The sequence below is a fragment of the Acomys russatus genome, chromosome 11, assembly GCF_903995435.1.
Source record: "Acomys russatus chromosome 11, mAcoRus1.1, whole genome shotgun sequence".
NCBI classification, from domain to species: Eukaryota; Metazoa; Chordata; class Mammalia; order Rodentia; family Muridae; genus Acomys; species Acomys russatus.
In genome coordinates this window covers 37,260,322-37,273,066 of record NC_067147.1, presented here as the reverse complement: position 1 = coordinate 37,273,066, position 12,745 = coordinate 37,260,322, and the positions used below count along the sequence as shown (strand labels likewise).

At 42.6% G+C, this 12,745-nt stretch overlaps 1 protein-coding gene across 2 annotated transcripts in view; it reads left to right on the top strand.

The window, feature by feature from the left end:
- Mcu (mitochondrial calcium uniporter) overlaps positions 1-12,745 on the top strand; it is a 170,070-nt gene that overhangs the window by 124,827 nt on the left and 32,498 nt on the right. For both annotated transcript variants that reach the window (XM_051153090.1, XM_051153091.1), the window contains one exon: positions 11,879-11,948. In XM_051153090.1, coding sequence (XP_051009047.1) covers positions 11,879-11,948 — 70 coding nt within the window. The remainder of the gene's footprint in view (positions 1-11,878; positions 11,949-12,745) is intronic.

Here is a 12,745-nt window from a genome sequence, read left to right as displayed (position 1 = left end):
CACTCTTCAGCCGCTATCTATGTATTATTTGGGGGGGGGGTGTTGTTGTTGTTTGTTTTGAGGCAGGCTCACTCACAGCCTGGAATAGTCTGGCCAGCAAGTACCCAGGCTCCTCCCACGCTCCCCTACTTCTAAGCACTGGGATTATAAGCAGACTTTACCATGTCTGGTTTTCAAAATGTGTTTTTTATATATGTAATGCCATCCTTGCACATAACACATTGTGATTATAGTCCCCGTCCTATCCTCTCTCGTGTCCCTCCTACTCCCACCAACCTGCCTTCCCAACTGGCCCTCTCCCATCCTTTGTCCCTCCCTCCCTCCCTCCTTCCCTCCTTCCTGCAGAGGGAAAAATATGCAGACAGTCAAGGTGATAGTACTTATTCTGTTTCTGAAGGCCATCTACCCTTCTTCATCACTGTTCCCTAGGCTTTGGACTCAGTGACAAATGTCACTTGGCCTCTGTCCCAGGCCAAGCACAGTAGCTTTAAAAACAAACTAACTAACAAAACCACAGATTCTAAGGGCTTTTACTTTGAAGCTCAAACTCAGGGTTGTTGTTGTTGTTGTTTTTTTTTTTTTTTTTTCCTTTTGTAGTTATTATTCTCTCATATATTGCATCATGACTACAGTTTACTCACCCCCTTTCCCCAGTCTCTCCCCCATCTCCCCTTTCCCCAGTCTCTCCCCCACCTCCCCTTTCCTCAGTCTCTCCCCTACCTCTCCTTTCCCCAGTCTCTCCCCCACCTCCCCTTTCCCCAGTCTCTCCCCCACCTCCCCTTTCCCCAGTCTCTCCACCACGTCCCCTTTCCCCAGTCTCTCCCCCACCTCCCCTTTCCCCAGTCTCTCCCCCACCTATCCTTTCCCCAGTCTCTCCCCCACCTCCCCTTTCCCCAGTCTCTCCCCCACGTCCCCTTTCCCCAGTCTCTCCCCCACCTCCCCTTTCCCCAGTCTCTCCCTTACCTCTCCTTTCCCCAGACCTACTCCCTTTCCAGAGAGAAGCGAGCCTTCCAGGGATATCAACCAAATATGATGTAACAGCCAAATACAGTATAACAAGCTACATTAAGACCAGGTACAGCCCAGCGTGGTGGCGCACACCTTTAATCCCGGCACTCAGGAGGCAGAGGCAGGCAGATCGCTGTGAGTTTGAAGCCAGCCTGGTCTACAAAGTGAGTCCAGGACAGCCAAGGCTACACAGAGAAACCCTGTCTAAAACAAAAAACAAAAAAGAACCAGACCAGGTACATATTCTCACATCAAGCCTGGACAAGGCAACCTACTAGGAGGAAAAGGGTCCCAAAGGCAGGCAAAAGAGTCAGAGACAGGCCCCACTCCCACTGTTAGGAGTCCCACCCACAAGAACACCAAGCTGTACAATATATATGCGGAGGACCTAGGTCAGACCCACATAGGCTCCCTGATCTCTGTGAGCCCATGAGTGAGTCCCACTCAGTTGACTCTGTGGGACGTGTCTTTGTGGTGTCCTTGACCCCTCTGCAAACAGCGATATTTTGACTTCTTCCTTTCCAATTCTATCCCCTTGCTCTACTTTAGTTGTCTTATGGCTCTAGCTAGGACTTCAAGAGATCTGAAGAAAGTGGGCAGCCTTGGCTTGTCCCTCATTTTAGTGGAATTGACTTGTTTCTCTCATTTAATTTGATGTTGGTTATTGGTTTGCTGTATATTTCTTTTTTTGTGTTTAGGTATGGGCCTTGTATCCCTGATCTCTCCAAGACTTTTACCATGAAGTGGTGTTGATTTTTGTCAAAGCCTTTCTCATCATCTAATGAGATGGTCATGTGTGGGGTTTTTTCTTTCAGTTTGTTTATATGAAGGATTACATTAGTAGATTTTCATATGTTGGACCATCCCTGCATCCCTGGAATGATGCCTACTTGATCGTGGTGGATGATGTTTTTTGATGTGTGCTTGCATTCAGTTTTCAAACATTTTATTGAGTATTTTTGCAGCTATGTTCATGTGGGAAATTTGTCTGTAATTCTCTTTCTTTGTTGAATAATTATGTGGTTTTGGGTATCAGGGTGACTGTGGCCTCATAAAATGAAGTTGACAGTGTTCCTTCTGTTTCTATTTTGTGGAATAATTTGAGGAGTATTGCTGTTAGCTCTTCTTAGAAAGTCTAATAGAGGGCTGGAGAGATGGCTCAGAGGCTAAGAGGACTGGCTGCTCTTGCAAAGGTCCTGAGTTCAATTCCCAGCAACCACATAGTGGCTCACAACGATCTATAATGAGATTTGGTGTCCTCTTCTGGTGTGCAGGTGCATATGCAGGCAAGAACACTGTATACATAATCAATAAATAAATCCTTAGAAAATAATTTTTAAAAAGAAAAAGAAAGTCTGATAGAATTCTGTGCAAAAACTGTCTGGCCTGGGCTCATTTTGATTGGGGACTTTTAATGACTGTTTCTATTTCCTTGAGGCTTATAGGTTTATTTAAGTTATCTGATCTTGATTTACATTTAATAAGTGGTATCTATCAAGAAAATTGTCTGTTTCTTTTTAGATTTTTCCAATTTTGTGGAGTACAAGTTTTTGAATGATTCTAGTGATTCTTTGGGTTTCCTCAGTGTCTGTTGTTATGTCTCCCTTTTCTTTTCTTTCTTTCTTTTTGTTTTTGTTTGTTTGTTTGAGACAGGGTCTCTCTGTGTAGCCTTGGCTGTCCTGGACTCACTTTGTAGACCAGGCTGGCCTCAAACTCACAGCAATCCACCTGCCTCTACCTCCTGAGTGCTAGGATTAAAGGCGTGTGCCACCACACCCGGCTCATGTTTCCCTTTTCATTTCTGAATATTTTCTTAATTTTGATATATTCTCCCCCCCCCCACCCCGACCTTTAGCTTGGCTAAGGGTTAGTCTGTCTTGTTGATTTCCTCAAAGAACCAACTCTTTGTTCCACTGATTCTTTGTATTGTTCTCTTTGTCTCTATTTTAGTGATTTCACCCCTGAGTTTGATGTTTCCTTCTGTCTGCTCCTCATGGGTGTATTTGCTTCTTTTTGTTCTAGAGATTTCAGGCGTGTTGTTAAAATGCTAGTATGAGATCTCTCCAGTGTCTTTATGAAGGTGCTTAGTGCTATGTACTTTCCTCTTAGCACAGCTTTCACTATGTCCCATAAGTTTGGGTGTGCTCTGCATTCGTTTTCATTGAATTCTAGGAAATATTTAATTTTCTTTTTTGTTTCTGCCTTGATCCAGTGGTCATTTACTATAGAGTTGTTCAGTTTCCTTGAATTTATAGACGTTCTGTTGAAATCCAGCTTTAATTTGTGGTGGTCTGATAGGATGCAGGAGGCTATTTCAGTTTTCTTGTATTTTTTGAGACTTGCTTTGTGACAGAATATTTGGTCAGTTTTGGAGAATGTTTCATGAGATACTGAAAAGAAGGTATATTCTTTTGTGTTTGAGTGAAATGTTGTGTAGATATCTCTTAGGTCCATTTGATTAATGACATTCGTTATGTTTCATTATTTCACTATTTAGTTTTTGTCTGGATGACCTGTTTATTGATAAGAGTGGGATATTGAAGTCTCCTACTATCAATGTGTAAGGTTTGATGTGTGATTTAAGCTTTATTAATGTTTCTTTTACAACTGTGGGTGCCTTTGTATTTGGAGCATAGATATTGAGAATTGAAATGTTATTTGGTGTATTTTGTCTTTGTTGAGTATGAAGTGCCCTTCCCTATCTCTTTTGATTAATTTTTGTTTGAAATCTGCTTTGTTACATATTAGAATAGCCACACCAGCTTGTTTGGAAAATCTTTTTCAACCTTTTACTCTGAAGTAATACCTATCTTTGTTGCTGAGGTGTGTTTCTTGTAAACAGCGGAATGATGGATCCTGCTTTCCTATCTATTCTGTTAGTCTGTGTCTTTTTAGTGGGTAATTGAGTCCATTGATACTGAGAAATATCAATGACCAATGCTTGTCAATTCCCTATTATTTTGTTGTGGTTGTTCGTAGTGTGTATGTGTGCTTCCCTTCTCTGCGTTTTGATGATGTGAGGTTATTTATTATATATTTTTTCATGGGTGTAGTTAACCTCCCTGAGTTGGAGTTTTCTTTTTAGTACCTTCTGTAGGTACTAAATATTGTTTAAATTTGGCTTTATCATGGAATATCTTGTTTTCTCCATATGTAGTGATTGAAAGTTTTGCTGGGTATAGTAGTCTGGGCTGGCATCAGTGGTCTCTTGGAGTCTGTAGCACATCGTCCAGGTCCTTCTGCCTTTTAGAGTCTCCTTTAAGAAGCTGAATGCAATTCTAATAAGTCTGCCTTTATACGTTACTTGGCCTTTTTCCCTTGAAGCTTTTAATATTCTTTCTTTGTTTTGTGTGTTTAGTGTTTTGATTATGATGTGACAAGGGGATTTTCTCTTCTGGTCCAATCTTTTTGGTGCTCCATAAGCTCCTTGTACCTTAAAAGGTATGTCCTTCTTTAGAAAAAGTTTCTTCTATGATTTTGTTAAAACTATTTTTGGGGCCTTTGAGCTGGGAGTCGTCTCCTTCTTTTATTTCTATTATTCTTAGGTTTGGTCTTTTCATATTATCCAAGATTTCCTGGATGTTTCACGTCAGGAATTTTTTTTAGATTTAACATCTTCTTTGGCTGGTGTATCTATTTCTTCTATCCTATCTTCAACATCTGAGATTCTGTCTTCCATCTCTTGTATTCTGTTGGTGATGCTTGCATCTGTAGTTTGTATTTGCTTACCTAGAGTGCCCACCTCCAGAATTCCCACAGTTTGTGTTTTCTTTAATTCTGTTTCCATTATCAGGTCTTGAACAGTTTTATTTGTTTCCTTCAACTGTTTGTTTTTTCTTGGCTTTCTTAACATTCTTTAAGGGATTTATTGATTTCCTCCAGTTTTTTATTGTCTTTTTCTAGTTTTCTATAAGGTATTTATTCATTTTCTCTTTAAGGACTTCTGTCATCTTCATAAAGTTGGTGTTTCAGCTGTGTTGGGCTATTCAGGTCTTTCTTGTTGGTATTGCTGGGCTCTGGTGGTGACATAGTCCCCCTAGCTGTTGTTGATTGTGTTCTTTTACTGATGTTTAGGCATCTGGATTTCAAGCGATTCAAGTTCTAGGTGCTGATTTCTGACTTTATCTTTGTTGAAAAATGCTGTTTCTTTCTTGGTTTCTGTTTTCTCTATTGTCTTCTGAATGGAGTGTCCTGTGGTTGAGCAGAGGGTCCCTACCTGATTTGGGATCTGGATTTCTGGTGGTCTGGATGGCCTCTTGTGGAGCAGGGGGTTTCCACTCAAGGGGCCTGGAGTTCTTGTAATGTGTATGGCCTCTGATCTGGCCAGGGGTCCTCTAGGGTTCAGGATGCTGGTCTGGCTTCTTGTGGGGTAGGAGGCTTCTGCCTGGTTTTTATGGATCTAGCCTGGCCTCTAGTAGGATAGAAGGCTTCAGCTGACTTTCAGGGAACTGGCCTGGCTTCTGGTGGGGTAGGAGGCTTCCATTGGCTATGTGGGCTGGGATATGGTAACAAGGAGAGGAGGGCAGTTGGGATTATGCTGGGCAGCATGGGCTGGTTTGGGGGGCAGTCTTCCTTGGGTTCAGGATGCTAGCCTGACCTCTGGTAGGGTTGGAGGCTTCTGCTGGAGGTGTGGGCTGGGGTATGGCGATGCAAACTCAGGTTTTTAAGTCCTCAGGAGACAAAGCGTTGTCCACTGAGCTATCTCAGTTTAATGAACTGCTGTGGTCTTGAAAGAGGCACTTTGAGATGGTATTGAAAGGATCCATTCTTATAAGCATGTGGGTCATACTAATGGGGGTGTAACAGGGACATAGAGTTCGACAGATCTAGATTTGTGACAGTAAAGCTTTTTCTGGCTGCATTGCAGCTTTGGACAAATATATAGTTATTCATCTGAAGCTCTTTGGTCCCATTAATATAGAATGCTTTGGTGTAGTTGTTAGGTGTTTGAGTCTAGTGAAATAAGACTCAAGTCTTCTTTTAAAGGAGCTATGTTAGGAATGAAACTAATTTTTACTACCTCCCCTTTCCCCTCTTCCTTTCCTCCCTCCGCCCCTTCCCTTTCTTTCATCTCCTGTCCAGTTGGCTTTGAATATTTGGGGCTTTTGTCAGGTTGTTGAGACTTTTAGTGTCTTCTTGAGTCTCTGGTAGCTTTGCTCTTCTGGCTGTGAAAGGTAGATGTAGGGAAAGTTACTTTATGTTAACAGTCAGGGATCCAAAAGCCAGTGTTAAGTCGGATTTAATAATTGGATCTGAGGACATGGGATACCTCCTTTTAACATTGGAAGTTTTTAATTAGCTTGAGTCCTATGACTTGGGAAAATAAGGTTACAGCGTTTTGTTGTCTTAGTTGATAATGCTGGGCAATCTTCTTCCAGGGCAAAGGTTAAAGGTAACCCCTTGCAGCACAGCATGGCACGGTAGCCTTATGCATTCCTTCTATTAAGTACAAGCCCTTGCTTTTCTCGAACATTCTCAGGTGGCTTATTTAAAAATGTGGACTGCCCTTTACTAAAAATAAAAATATTTTTTCTTTGCCAGGGACTGTGGTGATAGTGTAACTCTTTTGGTGCTAATGGTGCCTAGAGATTGCTCTCTTCCCTGAGTATTTTGTGTCTTCTAAGTATTCTCTTCACCTTGGTTTTGGTCTCTGCCTGTGACATTTAAATGTGTAAATGATATGCACTGTTTACCTAGTATTTTAATTTTTCTTTCTTTCTTTTTTAACTATTTGTTTGGTTGGTTGTTGGTTTGCTGGGGTTTTGTTTTGTTTACAGAGCTGAGGAATCAAACCCAGGATGCCTAATGAACTAACAAATTTAAGATTAATTTTATTTTAGGGTTTGCTTCTGGTTTTTGAAGGCAAAGTCTCAGGTAGCGTAGGCTAGCCCTGAATGCCTACCTCCATCTCCCAGGTGCTGATAACATATGTATGCGTCTGCATGCTCGTGCATGTGCCACGTGCACATGGGCATGGGTGTGTGTGTGTGTGTTACTATACTTGGCTCTTAGCACTTCCTGATGTGTTTTTTAAAATGTTAGTATCAGCCAAATATTTATTAGAAAATGTTAGTATCAGCTAAATATTCATTAGATGATTGCTACCTAAGAAGAAAAGAAAAAATAATGTAAAAGCTTATTATTTTCTTGTGACATACCAAGAATAAGAGATATAGCACAGATATCTCTACATTGTAACTTTGATGGTCCTTTAGGGGACCACAGGATGTGGTGGGTTGTCACGGAGTAGCAGTACTTTTTTGTGTTGAGCATCCATTATCCATTTCCTGGTTGTTTTTGCTTTGCGTGTTTTTGCTCTGTATTGTTACCATATTTCAAGGAGAAGTGGCTAGAACAAAATCACGTTTATTTATATTAGTGTAAATGGACTGTAAACCATGAAATAGCTTAAAAAAAAATAAGGACCCGTATGTATGTCCGAAATATTTAATAAATAAGAACCTGGGTTTGGTGGCTGTAAGTCACAGCTGTCTGGGAGGCTGGGAGGAAGGAAGATGGCTTGAGCCAGGAGTTCGAGGCCTACCTGTGCCACACTAAAAACCTGCCTCTAAATACAGCTTTAGTTGTGGTTGTTAGTGTCACTATATAAGCAGTCTGGGAAGTTGTCCCCACATCAATATGCTTTATTCTGTAGCAAGGTCCAGCTAAGATTTTCTTAGAAGGCTGGACTGTAGGCAGCTTAGCTTCCTAAGGCCCCGTGGTTTCTGCTGCAATTACTCAGCTGTCTCACCGCTACTCTGCTGTTGAATTCTGCTGTTTAGAGAGCGTAGGCTAGCCAGCTGTGGGTGTGACTGACCCAACTGTGTTCCAATAGAACTCTACAAAAAAGAGGTGGCTGGCCTGCCTTTCCATCCACTATAGCATCTAGCAGAAGTCATTCACAGTCATATACTGATGCCCTATGAAAAATATCGCTAAGGATAATTTGTACAATCCTAGAGGCTTCTGGTTTTGATAGTATTCCAGCAAATGTGGTCTGCACTGTTTTCCAGATGAAGTGTTCTGATGGCTCAGATGTCTTTTAAGATGTCCTAGGGGGAGATGAGGCATGATAGTGCACGGTGAGAGGTAGAGAAGAGGATGAGAGGAGCAGGAGCTCAGCATCATTCTGATTACACAGCAAATTCCAGGCCAGCCTTGACCAGATGGGACTTGACTTCATACACATCAAAAGAGAGACAGAGTCAGAGGTGGGGAACTGTGAGAAAAGGAGGGAGGGAGGGAAAGAGACAAACTGACAGACAGACTGACTAACTGACTCTAGGGGAAGACAAAAGCAAATTAGGTGGGTCTAGATAAGCTGAGTGTGACAAAAATGTTAGTAACTACTGAAGTGATGGGTACGTGACATTTCTTGCCACTTTGCCCTCTACTTCTCTGTGTTCTCAGATGGTCATGGTTGGTGCCTGCATAACAGTAATGGCCCAGTAAATGCAACAGCCCCTCCCTTCTCTTCCCACACCATAGAATAGGTAGGAGAGTAGGAAACCGAATTCTAAGTTTCATCTTCAACCCAAGCAGGGAGCAGCCTCAACAGCGCTACATAAAAGATGGCTGCCAGATCTGATGAAGTCTGAACAGGCGAATGCAAAGACCTCTAGAGGTGACACCTATGCTCACAGATCCCCAGCAAAGCCAGGCAAGCAAGTGCCCCAGAGTCGGTGGCTAGCCTCAGACTCCCCAAGAGCAACAGTCAGGACTTTACCAAATCCTCCAGGAAGAAGTTCAGCCATTGAAGCAATAAAAACAGAACCTGTAGCTACAGAGTTGGCAGCAAGCATGGAACCCATTGTCTATAGAATTAAGATGAAAACAAATGCAGAATATCTATTCACAGAGCAGAATGTGCAACTCTAAAGCCTCCCCAGGGTGGTGAGGAGAATGAGGGACCAAAACTGTATAAACTCATGCCTCATATGTACAGCCACCAATGGTGGGACTAAAACTGTATAAACTCACACTTCGTATGTACAGTCACCAATGGTGGCCATCTAAGAAAAATCCAGCAAAAGCTTCCTATAATAAGGGTTGAGTGAGGTGAGCCGGAGGGTAGGTAGATAATGAACCAAACTGAATGGGAAAGAGACATAAAGAGCCTCAGTATTCATTATAGAGGGAAGAGTTTTGTTTTAATATAAACTATATTTTCTACAAGCCATAACTATTGACATTGACTTAGCATTGATTTGATGAGGACTTGTTATTTCACAAGCACTAGCAGCAACAGAGCCAATCAAAAACTCTTGTCCCGTGGGTCAGAGAATACAGCAATAAACTAAGTAAATAGTTTATTTTAAAAGAGTTGGACCTACCAGAACCAAGGAAAAGTTAAGTTTGAAAAAGGCATACACCCGAAGGCGATGAGGAGAGGCAAACGCTGCATCAATATTTCCCACGAGGGACCAGAGCAGACCTTGCCCAGCAATAATAACATTCAAAGAGCTAAGGAAAGAGAGGGAGCCAAGTGGTCACGGAAACCAACAGTATAACCTGAAGCTTGCAAACCTCCTGCTTCCGTTTCCTGGATGCTGGGGTGATGAGCATGCATCCCCATGCTATAGTTTATTGAGGAGGAAACTATTTTAAAGAAGAAAGTGGAGATCAGAGACTATAGCTAGGGATGTGGTTCAGTGAGAGTGCTTGCCTAGCATGGCCGAGGCCCTGGGTTTAATCCTCCATATTGACAAAGAGAGAGAGAGAGAGAGAGAGAGAGAGAGAGAGAGAGAGAGAGAGAGAGAGAGAGAGAGAGAGAGAGAGAGAGAGAAACACAAAAACAAACACAAAACTCCAAAATTGCAGAATGGAAAAAAGCAACTATATGGTTTATATACCTATGAATAAATGTAAGGAGATTGGACTTTGCTAATGAGAATTCCCAGATTAGATCACAAAGAAAACAGACTGACTCAGAAAGAAGAGTAAAATAAAGGGCCAGGAAGAGACACAACAGGTGTACACAAACTAAAAAACACAGGGTGATGAATGTAACGTTGGATACTACACTGCAGCATGGAGAGCATTCATGAGGGCAGATGTGAGATCTGTGGAAAGTCTGTAAGATAAAGATTCAAGCTGGGAGTGGTGGCACACGCCTTTAATCCCAGCACTCGGGAGGCAGAGGCAGACGGATCACTGTGAGCTCGAGGCCAGCCTGGTCCACAAAGTGAGTCTAGGACAGCCAAGGTTACACAGAGAGACCCTGTCTCGAAAAAAAAAAAAAAAAAGATTCAAAGCAGAGATATGTGGCGTTCTTGGGTACATCAGATATAGTAGCACACGCCTATAATTCCAGAGGTGAGTGGATCTCTCCGAGTCCAAGCCTAGCCTGGTCTACACAGTGAGTTCCAGGCAAGCCAGGGCTACATAGTGAGACCCTGTCTCAGACACAAAGATCCCTGGATACAAAGACTTAAAATCTTATAGAAGTGGCTTCCCTAAGCTAACCTGTGGAATTAACTTGGTCTTAAAACAAAATGCGTAGCATGTACTGAGCCCTCACTGTATTCCTGGTACTGTTTGAAATGTGTATGTATGTTACTAATTTAGTTCTCATGGTGAGTAACCATATCAGATACTAAAATTAACATAAGCTGGAATGTGGCGCCATCATGGTTTACAGAACAATCTGTGAAGTTTCTCTCTAGCAATTTAAATGATTTATTCACATTTTTTCTAAATATTAGTGTCCGAGGTACTTTCTTATTGCTGTGAAGAGACACTATGACCAAGGCAACTTATAAAAGAAAGCATTGGATTGGGGCTTGCTGTCAGAACTCAGAGTTAGTCCATAGTCAGCGTGGCGGGAGGCATGGCGGCATGCAAGGAGCTGGAATGGAGCTGGAGCTTTTATTTTTTCCAGAAGCAGCAGACACAGAGAGACATTGGGCTTGAAACCTCAAAGCCCACCTCCAATGACACACCTCCTCCAACAAGGCCACACCTCCTAATCCTTCACAAACAGCTCCACCAATTAGGGACAAACCATTCAAACAGGAGAGCCTAAAGGGGCCAGTCTCACTGGAACCCCCACAGTTAGCCTTGACATTCCTACTGTCTTTAGGTAGGAGTTAATGAGAGTCGTGTGTGCTGTATTTCAGTTGAGTTACAGTATATTTTCTCAGAACCCTAAATGGGTCCTGTTGTCTGTCTTGTCATGAGTTCTAGCTATTTAGTGCCTTCCTGTCTTTTTCCTTTCATACTTTTGGGGAATGGGAAAGGGGAAGATACAAAGGAAGGGCTTAGAAACGTATTCAGTATTTGTCTTGCAGCCTCCTTTAATTCTGAGAGCTTCAGACCTGGGCTCCCAGCCGCAGCCCTGGCCTTTGAAGATGCAGCAAAAGTGTGTGAGTGTGCTTTCCTTCTCATGCTCTGGGCTCAAGCACTGAAGTTGCCTGTCCACGATTTTAATAAAGAAAGTAAACAGTGCCGATTCAAATACTGAGAATGCATGGGGCATCTCATTCTTATCGGTGATGCGACAGGAGGGTGAGATGCCGATCTACGATCTAACGGGGGGAGAGGCAGGGGAAGTCACAGTGGTAAAGCTTAGCCAGAATTGCTTTTAAAGTCAGTAAAATTGATTTGTCAGGTATGATTCTCATTTTGTTTAGTAGAAGACTGTACCTATCTATATGTATGGAGATATGTTTGTAATGGTGAAACACACTGAAATGCTCATTGCTAATAGCCTAGGATGCTAGGAATCCCTTTTCTTGTTTCCTTCTGTTTGTATTTTCAACTTTTCCACAAAGAATCTGTAATGCTTACACACTCAAAAGGTAGTATTATTTGGGACACAAGTGTCTCAAATTGGTCTGCCTTGACAGTTTACCTGCCTTTTGTCTTGTAGGTGCACCAGAGGCCGGCATCCTGGCAGAGCTTGGGAGCTGCGTATTGCAGTACAGTTGCGCCCTCTGATGGTGAGTTTTGGCACATCCATCTTATGTCTCCCCCCCCCCCCTTATAGCTTAGTTTTTCTAGATTTTTTTAGTCAACACATAAATTTTTTTTTTTAATAATTTTGTTATACTTACTTATTTGGGGGCGCATGCATGACACGGCATACATTCGGAGGTCAGAGGACAACTTGAGGAGGTCGGTTCTGTCCTTCCACCATATGAGTTCCAAGGATTAAATTGCGATCTTCTGGCTTGGCAGCAAACACTTGTGCCTGCCAGGCCATCTCTGCAGCCCAACTTACTGTCTTGTAAACCATACTCCTACTGTGGTCCTCTTGGGAGGTCAGGGAGAAAGGAAGGCTAGAGAAGGGAGTGTGGGACTGGCACGAGGGTGACTACAAATGGCTAACCAAGAAAAGCTAGCCTGTCCATCAAGTCTACAGTCCCTGACGCTCGTTCTGCGTTCAGAAACAGTGGCTTTGACTACTTGCATCGAAGGGGTGCTGCCTCTTAGTGTCTCCTAAGCACGGGGTTTTCCCACCCTGGATACTGATCACTTGGTGCAGCCCCTTCATGGCCTCACAAGCAGCTCAGTGTCTGTGTGGCCCCTGTTCTTTCTCTCTCTTTCCTTGGGCACAGGTTTTCCCTCCCTTCCCTTTCCCCTCCTACCTTTTTTTTTTTTTTTTAAGAGTTGGTTTATTTTATTTTCTGTGTATGAGCATCTTGCTTGAATGTGTGTCTGTGTACTATTGTAGGTCTGTGGCCATGGAGGTTGCAAAGAAAGTATTTTGATTCCCTAGAAATGGAGATATGAACAG